Here is a 19,454-nt window from a genome sequence, read left to right on the forward strand (position 1 = left end):
TAAGCTGATAAAGGGCTGCTCTTGTAATTCCAATATCATGAATATGACTAATGAAATGCAAACAAATGATTTATTATTTGCAGGGTATCAAATGCCACTTTCACCATTTTTGATAAATGTTGTATTGAGCTCAATTTAAGCATTTTAGGCTTGTTCTGGTGCTACCATTCTCTTCCTGCAGAGGCTACTCAAGTCATATCTTCCCACGCGTAACCTCTGTCCTAATATGGTCCTTTCATGGTGAAAGAGTTCAGGATTCGTGATTGGTTGCAGTCAGATTTAGTTGTGCAATCAGCGACATTGTTTCAAAAGTGATCATTCGCGCAAAGCCTCTGTAATATCTGTATGCTTTGGGAAAACTAGAACCATTTTCCCCTGCAAGATGCTAAAAGTTTCTTCAAGACAGAACTCAGTCATGTAATGGCGGTTAATGTTGTCTCCATCACCCTCGTTGACATCAAGCTAGCCATTAAATGTCTTGTGTGTCACATCAACATAAGTCATCATCAGAGGAGGGATATTTGTGGCCCCACTTTCTATTGCTAGTTTCTGATTTTCAGTTAAACATGAAATACCGAATCTATATTTCGCATATTGATCAACAAACTCCATGGCCCCCAAAAATATTGGATCTAAGTCGATGTAACACATGTTCTGATTGGATAGAAAGAAGGCAGATAATTTGTGTTGCAATTTTTTGTCGCCAAGGGATTTTACGAGAACCGGGGAATATGGCCGCATTAGAACAGAGGTTACGTGGGAAGATATGACTGGAATAACCTCTGTGGGAAGAGAATGAGGTGCAACCTGAAATGGCAAATGGAACCTCATATCGATACCAACTTGTACCCAATGCATGTTGATATTTTGCTGTTCAAAGAACACAGACTTCAGATGGAAATGATGAGGAACTGGCTTGAAGCAGTGACTGATGACTACAAGGACAGTGACTGACTGAATGACAGTTACTGTTCATGTCATGAATTTTTGTGAAATAAGTAAAAATGATATTATCAGACCCAGAATATTATTGTTATATTGATGTTCTAAATCATCAACCCCAAACTCAAGCATTATATATAATTTCATATTGAGCAACAGGTGTAACCTGTTTTGGTCTGGTGCAACAGGTTAGTACCTAAGGTTGCACCCGGTGCAAGTAGGTTTCATTTCCTTAAATTGAGCTCTGTTGTATCTGTACTTTAACATATGTTCAGTATTTTGTGGGTGTGCATGGCAATTTGAAGTGTCTGTATCAGGTTTGAGATCAGGCAGCCATATTGAAATTGTCAATAATTGTCATTATTCAGCATTTTTGTATGTACAGTAATGAAATCTGACAAACAGTATGTGCATTGTGGGAAGAATCAGATATGTAATATATTTATTAAAACTGTATTTCAATCCTGCTGTGGAATATCATGATCATTATGAAATAGGGTTGTTGTTTTGTTGTGTTGTAATATTTCTATATTTATGTTTGAAAATTCATGTTTATGCTTTTATAATGAATTTACATTCTCATGTTGCAAATATACCATGAACTTCGGGTGAGCTACAAAACCTTTTATCGCTGTTTTAATGGATTATATCATATGCTGTATTGCAGTCACTGCACTGCACTGCATTGCTCTGTACTATTTTGTTCTGTTCTGTACTGTACTGTAACCATTTCATAGTAGGAAATGTCTCGACAAAAGATAAAACTCGACAATGTACATATATCATTCGACAGTGTTCACCATTATTCAACTAATTAAACACTATGACCATATTCATTATAATATTAATCATAATCATGATCATTTTCGGATGCATAGTGCTGCTGAAGTACTTACACCTCATATTTAAATTGCTTCACACTGGACTGACTGTCATTGCAGGGAACACAGAATTTATTGTCTGGCACAGAATTTTATTTCCCTCCCATATGGGAAGAATAATATTTGTTAGATCACATGATCCAAAATAGATCTTGTCATTCAGACATGTAGGTAGTATAAACTTATTATTGATTGGAAAACTTGTCTGTTTCAAAGGTCCTGAAAATGAAATAATTTCACTTCATCATGAGCTAATGAACGCTGAAAGGGTCGCTGTCAGCATGGATGTGTATCCCAGGTGGGTTTCTGTATACAGAAATATACCCTAGTCAAAATCAGAATACAGAAATGTACTCTTGGATGATTCCATTCCACACTGTCATTTTCTCGTTTAGGGTATATTTCAGTGTACAGAATATATTGTACATATCTGTACCTGTGCTAACAGCAACCCCTTCAGTGTTCATTAACTCATACAAAACAAAAACTGAAGGATTTCTGCATAGCCTCTTGAAAATGTAGAGCAAATAATTTGTCAGGCTGTACATTTAAAATATATGTTCTCTGAATAGATCTGACTTCATTTAAGTGATAAAGGACTTATGCTTGACAAAGACAAGCTAGTGTTTGTGAAGTACTTAGGATTTTTATCAATTCATAAACATGTTAATTTTATGACAATTCTAATGGAGTGCTGAAAGTTTTTCTGATCATCCTCAATATTTTATGTTTTGTGCACAATGTTTTAATAGCTCCATCACTAAAGGAAGAAAGTTTGTAGATGTCAAGATACAAGTAAGGAACTACTCTGAAACGTGTTAAAGAAGCTGCCCTCCTGCCCTCCATTTGAAGTTCTCTCCCTTATATGAAATGATACAAGCTTCATTGTAAATGTCATTTAAAGACTTCACTGAACAGTGACACATCAGATCAGCTCTTGATATTGAAAGCAGAAAATATATGTACCAACATGAAATGATACAATTCTTTGATTTAATTACTGGTATTTGTGCATTGTAATCTGAGTAGTCACAGTTGTCAGACCATAGCTTGATTCACTCCAGATTAGTGTTGACAGATGACTACACTGTATTCTTGGGTTTAAAAGCCAGTTTACGATGAGATGAAGATGACACTTTTGTAATGATGATAGAGTCAATGATGATGATGATGATGAAATGTTTGTATTATTGGGCAAGACTTTTTATGAAAACTTCGTTGACAGATTTTGATGACCTGAGAGAAATTAAAAGGTGAACAAACTTGATATTTCACAAAATATCTGTTAATAACAAACTATTGAAAAGTCTTTGCCCTAAATCTCAGGGAAATGATTGTATTGTACTTTTTAGTCCAAAAATCACATGTATCTGTTTGCAAAATATGTAAAATAAATACAATGAAATAAATACAATGAAATAAGAATGGTAGCCCTTGAGTCTATGCACAAAGGCTACATTTGCAACTGTTTTGAGATTGAATGTCTAATAATTCGTGATGAATGTCTGTGTTGTTTTCATCAAACTTAAATTAATTAAATTGAATGTCATAAACATGTTGGTAGGATGGGAATGAATTTTTATGTATTAACAAATACTATGTATAATTCAATGAAATGTCTATTGCATGTTACACAGATATTTCTATCTGGAACAAGGGTCATATGCACAAACGTATAAAAGTGGAAATAATTTCAGACACTACAATATTTACTACATAGATATTATCTAACCCACATCATTTGAATATGTCAAAACATTGAAAAAACTGAATTATATTTATTATGTATGTATAATCATACTCTAAAGAATCGAAATACTCAAAATTTCCTTTAATTCAAAATGTTGACAAAATATTTCTGTGTTTCATTTCAGACTGAAATGATATAATTTATTCAAATCACAAAAATAAAAAACAAAATCCTGGGCTTGTCCACGTGGTTAGTAAAAGTACAAGGAGAATATCAACCTGGTACCAACCACAGTGTATACTGATCTGCAAGGAAAACCATTCTTAACCTAAATTCTCTTTGTGCATGCGGGCCTTGGCATATTCTTTGTAACTACTGAAGATTAACATCTGTTGTGCACACTTTGTAATATTTCTATTTCTACATCAGCTAAATATGGTTTATTTTGTGTTTGTCAAAGTTTTATGAACAGATTTTTAATATTGTCTAAGTACTTATGAAATGTGTATGTGTTTGCTAAATACATGAATTGAAATTTCACAGTTTGACATCAATAGTCTTCATGGCAGCCATCTTGAAAAGTGTCCATCGTAAAACAAAAATATAGTTGTGGGCAACGATGAGGTCTCCTTGGCTTTACTTTCCATCTATCTATTGTATCTGAGGGCTAGATATCATCGTCCAAAACGGAGCCAGAACACAGGTTTTCGACAGGCGAGCGGATCCTCCAAATACAGAATTTGCACATCTTGGGAGCAAACTACTCAGAAAAACTGAAAACAAAAATAACTGCCAAAGAGTACGTTTTAGCGACTTGACCCATCAGGCAAAATTGTTGGGAATTCGAATGGGAATCTGTACAAGAAATTTGGAAGTGTTGGAACAATTAATTCTTTAGATATTTGCTGTCAAACGTTGAAATTTTGGAATTAATTTTGAATGTTCATTGGGCCAATGTTTTAAGGGGAATATCTCAAATATCTGTGTATTTATTTCAGCAAGATAATTAGACTTTGTTGTAGCCCTAATTTAGCTGTAAATGCCAGCCTTCATCCTTTTCTTAATGCCAGCCTCATCCATTTTTGGTCTTTGGTCCATCACAATCTTGGCAAACATTCATCCCATATCTAAATGAGAGATACATTAATGAGAAACTGAGCCAGTCAAACGTCTTTATTTTAATCAAAGAACACATAATTTTTCTATTATGGTTCTCTCCCTTGGGTATAGATACCAGCACTTGAAAAAAATAATAGAGCTTATAAAATATCTACAACAATATGATGGCACAGCCTTTATTGTTTACATTCGAAACCTGCTGATCAAGTCTGTTTTGAAGATACAGAAGAATGGGCCACCTTTGCCTCATGGACTCAATTTATACTCACCTCTCTCAAATGTTCAAAGTTATTAATGAAAGCTCAAAGTCATTTGCTTTGAAAAACTGTTTTATTGATACACAATTCCCATCAATATACATGATGTATGTACAATTCTTGTATACCTGTACAATATGAAACATCAGCATGCATGTTAGTCATGTAAAAATCATCTTGAAGGCTTATTAGTACTTGATACTGCTTCAAAGAAAAAATGAGATATTAATAATTAATATCAGTTTGTTCAATGTAATCAAATCTTCTCATCATATATTGTGAAACCCTTTAGTAATTGTAAAGTGTAGTTCAATGCTACAAAAAAGCCCTGGCCAGCTATTCTCGAAATGTTCGTAGCCCTACGAACTTCTTAAGCCCATTCTTAACACATTGGCTACGAACACAGTTAAGAATTCTTAGGGCTACAAACGTTTCGAGAATATGGGCCCAGGTTTACACCAGTCGAATGCCAGGTTGAAAGATTTTTCCCCCGAAACACATATTTATTTTTTCTCTGAAATAAATATAGCTTGAAAGTGTACTATGTTTTTCCACATAATTCCTTCAGGTGGAAATTCCATAAACAAAGTATTTAAAAACACAGTAGCCTGTACCTGACTCTGCCAGTAGGTTTCAGTGGTTTTATCATATGGTGAGCTTCATCTCTAGTGCATCAATTAACAGGTATCCATGACAACAATGTGCTGTGAATAACATCCAATGTGAAAATCCCTCCTCTGCTATAGTTTCATCAGTCAACATGGTTAGGCTGTCTGTATATCTTTTTCTGTCTTTCCCATCTCCCAACTACCCTGATTTTTCCTTCCTATAATAAAAACTTTTCTTATCTCAACTCTCCCCCGCTGCTGGGGAATAAATGTGATAAAGAAAATACTTTCTCATGAACATACTCCAGTTTATCTTGATCTTTCTGGGCAGGTGGGGTAGTCTAGTGGTTAAAGTGTTGGCTCGTCACGCCGAAGACCTGGGTTCGAATCCCCACATGGGTACAATGAGTGAAGCTCATTTCTGGTGTCCCCCGCTGTAATATTGCTAAAAGCGGCGTAAAACCAAACTCAGTCAGTCTTGATCTTTCTTCATCTGTGTACATTTAAAAAATATTTTTAAACCAAAGCGATTGATTCACATAACAAATTCATTTACAGACTATTACCAAGTGATCTAAATCTTAAAACCTAATAAATTAAGTTAAAACAATAGTGTTTTGGTGTTTTTATTTACCCCCACTATTTTGCTGGTTGAGATTGGAGATGAGAAACACATATGAAATACAGATGGCCTTAGTCTACGCTATGCTATGGAACTATTACTATCAGCTGTGGAAAAAATGATGGCTTCAATTTGTATGTTCACAAAGTAATGTCACAACACCCTTGTTGCTGTATGTACAGGTGTGACCCGTTATGTACAGGTAAGACACAACACCAGCCCCATATGTATGATGATGTACATGAGCACTGACTACAGAAATATGAACATTAGCATCTACAAACAACATAAATAAACATACCATGGATATTGGTGTATCTGTGGTATATAATGTGCTTTATTGAACTGAAGAACTTGTTTGTGAGGCTCTATTTGAACAGTCTATACCCTTTACTTCATTTAATAAAATTTTACATAAGGAAATAACTGAGATAAATTTAACATAACACGACAGTGTTTATTATGATATCAGTTTAAGATTCCATTGTTCCACAATTGATACGGAACCAAATGTTTGTTGCATTATTTTTTAGGGAGGTTTTTATGTTGACAGCATCTCAATGAGAGGTGTTCTCAGCTACTAATGGTGATCATGTTGATTGGTCTAAAGCATTGTTGAGACTGAAGATACACAGTACCATGATGTATGCTCTAGAAATCGAAGTAGTAATGAACTTGCCCAATGTTCCATTGCAAGATACCTTTCAAATGGGTGCAAAGACATCTACACATTGTACATCAGATCTACATAAGTATTTTAACTTAATGTCTCATTAAAGTAGTAGTATTAGAGTACTAGTGTATATTCACTCCCGTGTCCAGAATATTAGTAACCAATCAGTACAAAGCTTAAAAAATAAATTCTGCTCAAAATTCTGTTCAGGTGACTTCTAATTTGCATCAGTTTATGTACTTGCCCCTGCTTAGTATCAAGGAAGTTCTCTACAAAGAAATGTTGAAGTATCAGTTAGAAAAAGAGAGTAATCAGGGGTGGAAATAACCCATTGCCCGACGTCCGAGTCCAGTGTTTTTTTCTGTCGGGCAAGCAAATTTGAATATCACACTGTACCGGTGTCCAGTTGACTTTCCAATGTTAATTAGGTGGTTTTTTTAATAATCAACAAGAAAACGTCCGGTATAGTGGACAAATTATCAGGGCAAGTTATTTTACATGTGCCACTGTCTGGAGTACACTAGCAATTTTAAAGTTATTTCCACCCCTGGTAATAGCACTTACATCCATCATTCCTGCAGGAGTGATGCCTGCATTTGATCAGACGATACAAATCATTAGGGTAATGTAATGAACTTGCCCCAACTTAGTACCATGTTGCAAGTTTATTACACTGAAAGGTCTTTGTACCAAAACTCAAAAGTGGACATGCTTGCATTTTATCAGTATAGATGGTCATTAAGGAAATAGTGTTACGAAAGATACAAATACAATGTCTGACTTTAGGTAATTACACACACAGTATAGTAAACATGGTAAAGTCATATTTTTCAGGCATATTTCGTGAGTGAGTAAAGAGTGAGCATGATTTGTTGTGCATATTTTATGCAGATAATTAGCCAATCTGGAACTTTAGAAGCTCTTATCACATCAGCACTTTGAATGGCATGACATCTGTAAACAAACATGGTAAGTACACAGTGATCACAGAAAGTCGTGTTCTTCACATAATTACACAGTTTCTGCATAGTTGAGCTGTCAACCACAGTCAGCTGTTCTCCATGTAATGTCCATGCCTTCTCCACATTCAATGTGATACAAATGATGGATGAGTATGCAAGAGCAGACAACTCTGGGCGGAGACGTAATGAAAGGTGAGTTTGCCATGGTTACTTGAGTAGAAGAACATAGAATGCCATGAGAATACAGATGACAGATACCGGAGTGTGAAGTCGGGTGCCAATAACAGATGCTGAAAGGGAGAAAAAGTGGAAATAAATGCAGCTATTCATGATAGCGGGTTCCCCATCCCCTCTCAAAATAATAATAACAATACCCATAATCATAATAGGAATAGTGAGTGAGTTTAGTTTTACGCCACACTCAGCAATATTCCAGCTATATGGTGGTGGTCTGTAAATAATCGAGTCTAGACCAGACAATCCAGTGATCAACATCATGAGCATTAATCTATGCAATTGGGATACGATGACGTGTCAACCAAGTCAGCGAGCCTGACCGCCCGATCCTGTTAAGACAATCATGGGTTACTGAAGACCAATTTTAACCTGGATCTTCAGGGGCCATAAAAAGAATAAATTAAAATAACTTCCATATTAGAGTGCAACCGGCATCGTATAGCATCCTCAAAGCATTACAATAAAACCCTGGGCAATGGATCATTGTCCACTCAATTTTCATTTTGGACTCCCTTGGGAGAATACAACCCAAGAGGTGCTAGAACAAACAGTGATACAATGTGAAATTAGGCCCTGGAATCTATTTTGGCAACCTGAATAAATGAACAGTCAAATATATCATCTCAAAAAGTGAGCAAGATTTGGCACAGGTAATTGATGTGAGAATGATAAGAATATTCAGGAAATACCAAACTATTATTGCCTCCTGTTTATGAAAAGACCCCCAATTCTCTTGTTTTTCCTGAAGTGTTTTCTTGTACAATAAACAACTCATTCTAATCATTTATTTCTGAAGTCGTGATGACTTTTTTAAAGACAAATCTCAGATATAATTATGACAAAAAATGACAGGATGACAAAATTCCTTGATGTAAATGTTACCAGTAATACATGCATCTGGGTAATTGGCACTTGAAATATTAATATTGCACCCCCAGCCCTACACCCTTTCTGAATCTATATATATATGATACAGATACAACATTCAAATTAGAACATATGTTCAGTATCGCACCTAAAAACATGTCAAATTGGTCGATTTTTTTTATTATACCCACCTTTATAAAATACTCCTAGAAAGCCTTTTTTCTCAGACAGGAACCACTGCTTGAGTCGAGGAACCCGTCGCATGTAGGCACATGTACATACGACTAGCAGGCCGAACACCAACAGTCCATCAAATGAATACACTGCAAGGTAAAACATGGCAAATTTTTCATTGACACTTTGTATGCAATGATGCAATGAATACACAGTGCCATTGAGAAAGTGGTCAAATGTAACATATATTGTATATTCATAGCTGTTGGCTGTGGGAGTTGTGCCAATTAATGCTTGTCCTGGGGGTACATGATCTAGACTACCAGTTGTCAGACTTCCATTTTTTGGAAGCCTCGGTGACTGCCCTGAAAGTACTAAATCTGCCCTTCACTGAGAAAGTGTAATCCCAAATATAGCATGTTAAAGGTCACATGCAACCAAAAAATCAAACATAATTAAAACACAATTGTCACTTATTCATGACATATAATATACATTGCTGGTTATGAAAAAACATAAAAACAAAATTATAAGCGTACAATCGCAAATCAAAAGTGCAATATTGTGTACTTGGGTTTACTTCCCAAGAAACAAAGCAGCCGGGATACCGAACCCAGTCAGAGCGGGTGGGTGTGCACTCAAGTGTAACGGCTGGTTCATTTGCAGATGCCCTCACGGCTCATTGTGTGTGTATATATAGAGATGTTGGTTTTGTAAATACATGCTCATTATTTGTGTATAACATTTTGCAATCAACAGACATCATAACATGTCATGTGTTCAAGTATCACACCTGCCTGTCTGTGTAATTACATAATGTGACAGAGACCGAACTTGGGCCATAAATCAATGCGTTTTGTTTATGGTGTATAGCCTGATAGGTGTTAAGTTCAAATTGCATGTGGTCAGTGATTGAAATTGTGTATTGAATATTGTCATTAGCAGACGGGCAGGCAGACATTGAGTTTTGTCTGTGACAACGACATATCTATATCACAGTTAGAAATTCTGTTGACGCTAAATAATGACATTGCTTTTAAGTATCGAACTGAGAAAGTGACTCGGTAAGAAGAATGTGTGGTGAAATAGACAAATGAAATTATATAAACAGTTAAATCGGTAATCTACTGTAATAACATATAAAAAGCTCGCGCCTGTGAAATATCAACAAAAACATTAGAAAAATAGCTCACACCAAAGCCTTCACCGAATATTCACCGAACAACCCGCTTCCAAGCTCCGCGAACCTATTTCACTGCGCATGTGCTATGAGCGCAGCCCAGCTGTTGAAACCACTTCAATTCCCACAAGCGCTTGGGGAAAGTTGGTGAATCGTTTGATTTCGCGCGGTTTTTTTCATCGCATTATTTTTCAACTTTATAAGTTGAATTTGCATTTTTAATGATTTGTTTCGGTAAGTCCATACCGAAAGGTATCAGAATCTGCAAGGTTGTGTTTTACGTTGCATGTGACCTTTAAATTTGACCACTTTCTAAATGGCATGGTGTATTCATAGCTTTCAGACGTGGGAGCCGTGCCAATTTACATTTGTCCAACAGGTACACAGTATGTGGTCTAGACTACCAGTTGTCTGACTTCCATTTTGTGAAAGCTTTGGTGGCTGAATGGGTTGGATCACTACTTCGTGTCAAGGTGATTAGATGCCCGTCTCTGAGTGTGGGTTTGATTCCCAGGTAGGACACAACTCAAAATAGTACCAAAATCTGTACTTTACTCAGAAAGTGTAATCCCAAATACACCATGCTACATCATGTACATTTAAGCATAAAAAAATGCTTATGACATTGACACCAATCAAACTAACATCAGTAAGTCCAGATTATCATGATTATACAAGTTAGAACCATAAATTATGTTCAAATTTCAACTTGATTATGGAAAATGAAACTAATTCAGAATATCAGATAGATATTTGAATGGTGAATGTTACTTTTTGATACATTTTACAGTGGGGTGTTACGATGGCTGCCCTCTTTATAATGCATCTCTGGACAGCAGAATACTGGGTCATGCCATTAAGTTAACACAATTTGTTTTTACATATTGGGTACATTTGTTTATGATATAAAGACTGTTAATAATGTCAAACAAAAGCACGCTTTGGAGATTAAAATAATAAATGCCATCGGTAAAATTAACAAAATCGTGGGAATGAGAATGTTCCACTAAATCAACTGCCAAGTTCATCAAGAACACATTGACTAGTTCCAGCATATCTCATTCTGAATGTCGATAAGTAATCTTACTTTCCCAGAAAAGTATGAATAACTAAAATATTAAGTAGCACATATTTACCATTCGTCATTATCTCAGAGAGGTAATTAACTGCTCAGAAACTGGACTGTTTGAGGCATAAGAAGTTTGTTTTCGTGCCTCTGCGTGTCAACAGGAAGTACTCGCTTCTAATTCTAGCAATATTACAAAACATGAATTGACAAGTGTGTAAAAAAAATGATGAGGGTTAGAAATGTAAAAATGCTTCGGAGTCTAATGATGACACGTGCTCTGATATATAGAATATATTTTTAGGAAAGGGTATGTAATAATCCGTTTAATCATGCATACAAAATAGCCATTTTCGTTTACATTCCAATACTCATTTTAACATAACTCTTTAACCGGAAATAACACAGGCGCACATGTCGGCCGGTTAGTGCTGATGCAACGTCAACACAATATATATAACTATTGTCTGTCATTGTTGCACAAACTTGCCTCAGATTGAATGTGCTATAGACCCACATAAAGTCGTCTGCGCCCATTGAACGCTAGATTAGCAAGCTGTCTTGAAGGTGAGTTGTGATCTGTCACCAGTGCATCGCCATGTTCTCCACCTGCTTGACTGTACTTGGATAAAGCAAGTATTATTGTGATGTACCCAATCTCGCCATCAAATGGTGAACTAGTGCACAGATATCCGGCAACAATAGAGTTTACCGGGCGTAGCCTATATCGAGCTTTTTGACTGAGGCTGACACTGCGACTGTCATTTCAAAAATCTCAAATGCCGTTTCGATCCTCAGCCAGCACTAATTATTTGTGATTGCACAGAGATGACATGGTGAGTGTTGACTCCTTTGGTTAAATCATGATCCTAGCTTAGCTGAAAGCTGGCAACATGAGTTTGATCCTCCATATGGTGCTAAATAGAATAGAAAATGTGCATCCAGTAAACTATTCCCAAGCGACTGGTCAGTCATAGTATCAGAGCTGTCAACCCCTAAAGATGGTTTGGAGTGAGACTGAAAAAAATAAGCCGGGGTCATGTCGAGGGCGATGCCCTGGTGGGGGGTCTCTTCAGGGCGAAGCCCCCCGCCCCCGAAAATGAAGTTTAGTGATTTTCAGGAGCATTTGGAGCCTTGTGGTGGCATTGTTTTGACACTCAAAGATGCATGCTAATAAATAATAATAAGCCGAATCATTCGCATAAACATCATTTAGTACTTCGTTCATTCAGGCGTTCTTTCAATGTTCAACTTTACGCAAAAACGAACGAAAATGCGTATTAATTTTGAAATTATTTTTGGCTACCAGATATGCATGAGATTATTATTTGGAGGCGTGAGAGCGTGACATTTGTCAATAAAGCGTGAGACTCACGCCAAATGCGTGAGAGTTGACAGGTATGTAGTATCCTGGTTGATTGTCAGTGCACCCCAAAGTCATGGATCATTGTTCCAAATATTGATCTTTATAGTTTGACTGTCAACACTTGACCATCAATCCAAAGGGTCATTTATATATATCTTGTGCCAAGTTATGGTCATGAAAGTTGTTCTACTGGACTGAATTGATTAATGTAGTAAACCATAGTTTGATCATAGTGCCATGTTAGTCTATTACGGTCACCACAACGGTGCAGACCACCTCCGTGGTGTAGTGGTTAGAGCGTCCGCCCAGAGAGTGGAAGGTCGTGGGTTTCGATCCCCGACCGCATCATACCAAATGATGTTAAAATATGGTACTTGTTGGTCCCAGCCTGGCGCTCGGCATTAATGGGTATAACAAGGACTGGTCAGCTCGGAGTCAGTATAATGTGTCTGAGTTGGGTATTCATGCTTCACTGCGGCGTGGTATCTCAGTGGGCTAGCACTATAAAACCAGCTTCAGTCTGGGCTAGTACAAGCAGCCGCACATACGCATGCACGTAGTCATATGAGCGCAATATTCTCAAGCACGACGTTAAACCCAATTTCACCTCACCACAACGGTGCAGTAAGGTCAATTATGATCTACTAGGAGAACTAGGGTCAACTGCGTTCAAACTACGGAAACAGTAGGGTCTTGGCATTCAAGCTAAACCGTTGAGATATTTTGAACATGTTGAATTTTTGGGGGTCTAACCACGGCCAAATTATGGGTTTGCTGAAGTTCAAAGTATTATCTTCAGTGATTTATGTTGAACTACGCTTTAATACGTCTAACTGCTTTTAACTATAGTCAAATACGTGTTGACTACAGCCTACTACTTTCATCACCCACTACGGTCAACTACGTGCATGTCCGTAGATGTGACCACTGCTTTAAATACTTCGAGTACTCTCAGATTGGACAAGGGCAACGTGATGACTATAGAAGGAATACACATAGACCAAGGTTTTCCTTTGAGACAACCGAAAGTTTGACCCATTAAAATCTGACAATTGATGTTTGATTGTTCCTTATTTTCTTCAGTAAACATAGACCTCAGGTAAAGGCAAGGTAGGTTTTCTGCATGGAATTCTCCCAATTATTATCTATGCAATAACCACTGGGGTTGAACTGTGTCTGAAGGAAATATATTCCCTGGTGTTTAATAGAGGAAATATGGTATGTTTACTAGGGGTGGGTATTGCAGAGAATTTTCATATTGCGATATATTGCGATGCGAAAGCATGTATTGCGATATGTATTGCAATATATTGCATGAAGTATTTTTAAACCAAAAACTACTTATAATCGAGTTACTGCTTGATTTATAGAGCAAAAACACAACAAAATCACTAGGCTTGATTAAGCTTTAATAACATATTAAATAAAAATATTTGTCTGGTGCCCTAGGGCACACTTAGAAAAAAAAGTATTTCTATCCCTGCATGTATAAATGTTAGGACTGAATAGCAAGGTCACGATATGTATGGAGCGATGAGGTAGCCTAGTGTTTAAAGCGTTCGCTCGTCAGGCCAAAGACCTGGGTTCGATTCTCCAAGTGGGTGCAATGTGTGAAGCTAATTTCTGGTGTCCCCGCCGTGATATTGCTGGATTATTGCTAAAAGCAGCGTAAAACCAAACTCAATCACGATATGTATCACAAAATGCATATTCATGTGAAATCGCAAGGAAACTTCTTTACTATAAATATGTCAGACCTGGTTCAAAAGGAAACGGTAACCATGGAGACAAGTTTATCACGACTTTTGTCAGTGGTGACCTTGAAATACCAAGAAAAAAATTATTTTGCGATATTTGACTGACGTAAATGTTGAGGTTGGAAGGTGTCACTAAATTAATAGTATTTTAGCAAGTGTATTGTCTCATAGTTATACTGAAAAATTGTATTGTGCATGATGTGGTCTCATGAAAACTCATGAAGCACTGGTGTATCATTTCAAACCTAATAAATCTGTTTGCTTAATATACATGATAATCTTCATAATGTCTCTTGGTAGTGTCAAGTTTTTTGTTTTAATGTTTTAGGTACATAGGATTCACACAGTCATTACAGTAAGCAGAGTGTTACATTATGCTAATATCCAGGACAAATACCAGAAATGATTAAACTAATCAATCAGAATAAGAAAATCTGTACTTACTGGGAAAAATGTGATCCCAAATAATACATAAATTACATTTAGCCGAATGGTTTGGTATCAAAGTTGTTTATTTGTAGAATAGGAACATATGTTTTGTAGGCAGGTAGGTATCTTGCAGATGTTTTGTGGAGCTAGTGGTTACTAGATCTGTTATGTTGTAATTATTTGTTCCGGTTTCAGAGATCCACAATGGCCAGTGTGCCAGAACATATCAACTTCCCCGCAGAGGAAGAGAAAATACTCCAATTCTGGAAAGAAATAGACGCCTTCCAGACATCAGTGAAGCAGTCCAAGGGAAAGCCCAGGTATGAGGGTGATCTCCACAGATGTTTATGATCAAGTGATGAGTGAAAACTTAAATACATGTAGAATCTTATTGATCGAGTAAACAAATGTGTAAATTAAAGTATTAGTTTTATTAGTATTTGTTGAACTTTCCAGAGGTATAGATAAGCTGCATATCTGCGTAAATTACGCAAATACTTATGTTGAAACTCAATTCCTATTAAGTCTGTTGCTTAATAGGTGGGTACAATTTCTTTGGTTACCGTACTCAAGTAAAATTAGGATACCAATTGAGATGAACACAAGTGAGTACATAACTCAATTACCCAAAAAGTTATCTGTAGCTCTGACTTTCATTGAAGGCTTCAAACTTTATAGACACAATGAAAGGCTCTGGGGGGCATCAAAGACACTTTAAGAGATGAGGTCATGATATTGCTGTTGGGCCCCTTTATCATACTTTATCAGATAATTATTTTAACTCAGGGGTATTTCACTCGTCAAATTTAAATTTGAGGAATAAAATACCAAATGGAAATAAAAGGAGGAGTATTTCACAGTTGCATGGTTTTATTATCCCCCGCAACGCGTTTTGCAGGGGGTATTAAAATGGACTCCGTCCGTGCATCAGTCAGTCAGTCAGTCCGTCCGTCCGTGCACATTTGTCTTTTCCGGAGCAGAACTCTAAAACCGTTCAATATTTCTTCACTAAACTTGGCACATACATGGATCTTGTGGTGTACTGGTGCCTTTTGGTGGTTTTGGAATTCTGAATAAAATATTTTTGGCGTTTCCATGGCAACAAGTTCGACTTAGACTGAAATTAGTGGTAGTGCTCTTTTCCGGAGCATAACTCTAAAACCGTTCAATATTTCTTCACCAAACTTGGCACATAGATAGATCTGGTGGTGTACTGGTGCCTTTTGGTAGTTTTGGAATTCTGAATAAAATATTTTTGGCGTTTCCATGTCAACAAGTTTGACTTAGCCTGAAATTGTCGTAGTGCTCTTTTCCGGAGCAGAACTCTAAAACTGTTCACTATTTCTTCACCAAACTTGGCACATAGATAGATCTGGTGGTGTACTGGTGCCTTTTGGTAGTTTTGGAATTCTGAATAAAATATTTTTGGCATTTCCATGGCAACAAGTTTGACTGAAATTGGTGATAGTGCTGCTTTCTGGAGCAGAACTTTAAAAACCTTTCAATCTCTCCTTCCACTTTTCTATATACACACCTAAATATTTGACATAATCATAACTCATAGACATAATCATGAAGAGTATTTTGCCATTGCAGGGGATATTGATGACTTTGTCTTCTTGTTACTTTTACAGGAACACATTAATACTTAGCCGCTTTGTTTCTTCTGGTTAGCCATTCTTTCTGCGGACAGGAAATGAATGACAGTGCACGTTGAGCTATTGAGCATTAAATGTTTTCCTACGCTGGTTTTGGCCATCACATAATCTACAGTAGCCCTAAAGCTGTATTATGACTGATATGGAAACCTTGTGACAGTAACGCTGTTAAAGGCTAGCTAAGACCCCATTTTGAATATGTGTGTGAAGAATGGGATGGATGTGCTCAATATCAAGCAAATAAATTAGAACAACTGCAATTAGAAGCAGCAAGAATTGTAACAGGTTTACCTAAATATGCTCATCATGAACATCTGTATTATGAAACTGGTTGGGAATCTTTAGCAGAACGTAGGAGAAAGCGTAAACTTCGCCTTTTTTACAAAATACAGAATAATATTGCACCATCGTACCTTATTGATCTTGTTCCTGGGGACGTAAGCGTCTAAATGTAGCTATAATCTTCGCAACTCTGATGATGTCTCACTTCCTTTCTCTTAATTAAAATTTTCAGATGATTCTTATTTTTTCATCCACAATTAGAATGTGGAATGAACTTCCAGTTGAAGTGAGAAAAGCGAGTCATTGAATTCTTTTTATATCGAATATTGTTATAAAACATAAAACTGCTCCTCAATACTTTGATTCTGGACCGAGAATCACTAACATCATCCTTACAAAACTACGTTACATGTGTAGTCAGTTGAATTATGTTCTATTCCGTGCTGGTTTAAGAGATAACCCAAGTTGTTCTTGTGGAAATGTTTGTGAAAATTCTTATCATTACCTATTTGACTGTCAATTATATACAGTACAGAGAACTACCATGATGATTAATTTACGCAGCATTACAAATGTGGATATAACCTATGAGTACTATTACATGGCAATGTAGATCTGACTGTTCACATAAATCAAAACATATTTAAAATTGTTCAAACATATATTTGTCATTCAAAACGATTTTCTTAATTGTTGCAATTGTTCCTCTTTTTCCCATATTTCTGTTCTGTTCTTCTCTGTCCATCTTGTAAAATGAATGTAAATAATACTATGTAAATACTACGGAGAGGGTGTTCTAAGTTGTATAACTTGTACCCAATCCTTTTCTCATGAATAAAATATGTTTAAAACAAAACAAGGGCTAGCTTTCCATAAGACAAGAAATAAAATTGGTCTGGCCTAATGTTTTTTCTAAAGTATTACACCCACCACCTTGGCTACACTCAACCACTAGTCAATCTGTAGTTTAGACTGACATAGACATATATTTTAACTATGTACCCCATCCATGTCCATGACAAATTATTCACATTTAATAAGAATGTGACGTCTATGTTTCACTTAACATTGGTTTTGAAAATCAGATTTATTTGCGTTCTTCAACAGTTTCTCTGTTTACTGATCCGTGTCTGCTCCTTGAGTTTGTGATCCGCACCTGGATTCACCTGTTGAAAGTAGCTGGAGCGTGTCCAAACCTAATTGGATGTTGATACTTTGTGTCTGAGTGCACACCTGGTGTAGAAAGTGTTGCATCAGGCAGGGTGCAGCAGAACACATGGTCACCGATGTATGCTCAAGCTTGAAAGGACCTGTGATCATATCACTGCAGTGTATTAGGGTTATAAATAATTTTTATATATTTTCCAAATTTGAAGCAGGTTGGCCATCTCCTAAAACGTTGAAGTGATAGTCCACAAGGAAATGTCGCTGCTCCTATAAGTAAGACTTGTGAATGATTAAGCAGTTGGGAAGTGGTACTGCAGTACAGTATTGTATCCCAATACAGGGCTCCAGATAACTTTTGGGGGTGTGAGTGTACTTACACATCATATTGCAAGTGGAGGTGTACTGAGAATTTTGAAGGAGTACTGACATGCTTTTGTGTGAGCGAGTTGATGTGGTTTGTCTGCACGATTCATCGATCACTATTTTCAACCATGTATTTGTATTTGAAGACGTGTGAGAAATAACTGAACGACTGTGTGATGCGGAAATGTCAGGTCCGACTGGATATAAATAGGAACAGTGTAGTTTTTAGCCAATCGAAAAATAGTGACGCATATCGTTGCATGGCAACGCAAGGGATTCCTACTGTCGGTGTTTCCTTATGTGTCAAATCGTGCTTCGCAAAAGAAACTTAACAAGTATTTATCCGAAATAGATTTCCATTTGCACGATAACACGTATGAAGGTATTTATGTACGTACACGATACGCTTGAAATCTGATATTGTGTCGTACTTAATTGATTTTGAGGCGTACATTACGCCTGTACGCCCCTTATCTGTAGCCCTGCCAATACACGGTCTGTGATACATTTCATTGATTTACAACCTGTTAGGCATTACCAATTATGCATTAAGTTATGTTGCTGAGAAATATGTAAACATTAACAAAATATTATCTGAGTGTCTGTCCTCCAATATTATATCTGTGATGTCTGAAATGTATGATCATATAATATCAACATATGAAATGGAAGGGCTGTAGGTGAATTCGTAGACCAGACTGGCTCGTAAACGTGGAAATCTGTTGGATTCGTAGGCGGATTGAGCGGTGGATTCGTAGACGTTAGAAAAATGGGGAAAGTTCAACATCAATGATGATGAAAATCGATATTATGACTTTAATGTAAACGAAAATGTAGCATTTTGTGAAATAAATAAAATATATTAGGTAAGTATGATCGGTGATGAAAATAAAATATGCTTAACTGCGGTCCACGTTTGACAAATTCCGACAAATCATAGGCCGCTTATATGTTAAATTCAGTTTGGTGAAATTAAAATATATATATTAGTTAAGTATCGTCAGTGACGAAAACCCCATGTAACATTCAACTACGCAGACCAGCAAAGAAGTAGCAGAAAACACTTCTTAAGAAAACACTTCAATATACACACAGTATTTCACAATCAAAACAACTCACCACCTCCTAATTAACATTCACAACAACTCAGTGAA

The 19,454-nt window shown here is 36.6% G+C and overlaps 2 protein-coding genes across 3 annotated transcripts in view; one reads left to right on the forward strand and one right to left on the reverse strand.

The window, feature by feature from the left end:
* Nucleotides 1-7,415: 7,415 nt before the first annotated feature.
* LOC124284949 (protein kish-B-like) lies at nucleotides 7,416-11,470 on the reverse strand. 2 transcript variants are annotated; one of them, XR_006900678.1, is made up of 4 exons: nucleotides 11,349-11,470; nucleotides 9,050-9,181; nucleotides 7,745-8,044; nucleotides 7,416-7,711 (listed from the first exon to the last, which is right to left on the reverse strand). XR_006900678.1 is itself a non-coding variant. In XM_046721080.1 (3 exons), exons 1-3 carry the CDS (start codon nucleotides 11,356-11,358, stop codon nucleotides 7,962-7,964), a joined length of 225 nt encoding a protein of 74 aa, XP_046577036.1. In that variant the 5' UTR covers nucleotides 11,359-11,470; the 3' UTR covers nucleotides 7,416-7,961. The 2 variants fall into 2 exon arrangements, 1 of the variants encoding a protein (XP_046577036.1); XM_046721080.1 differs by having other exon boundaries at nucleotides 7,416-8,044.
* A 207-nt stretch (nucleotides 11,471-11,677) lies between these two features.
* LOC124284950 (isoleucine--tRNA ligase, cytoplasmic-like) overlaps nucleotides 11,678-19,454 on the forward strand; it is a 58,983-nt gene continuing 51,206 nt past the window's right edge. The window contains 2 exon segments of the mRNA XM_046721081.1: nucleotides 11,678-11,845; nucleotides 15,026-15,150. Coding sequence (XP_046577037.1) covers nucleotides 15,035-15,150 — 116 coding nt within the window. The 5' untranslated portion in view covers nucleotides 11,678-11,845; nucleotides 15,026-15,034.

This window comes from Haliotis rubra, unplaced genomic scaffold (assembly GCF_003918875.1).
Source record: "Haliotis rubra isolate DU_JTF1 unplaced genomic scaffold, ASM391887v1 Scf349, whole genome shotgun sequence".
Lineage (NCBI taxonomy): Eukaryota > Metazoa > Mollusca > Gastropoda > Lepetellida > Haliotidae > Haliotis > Haliotis rubra.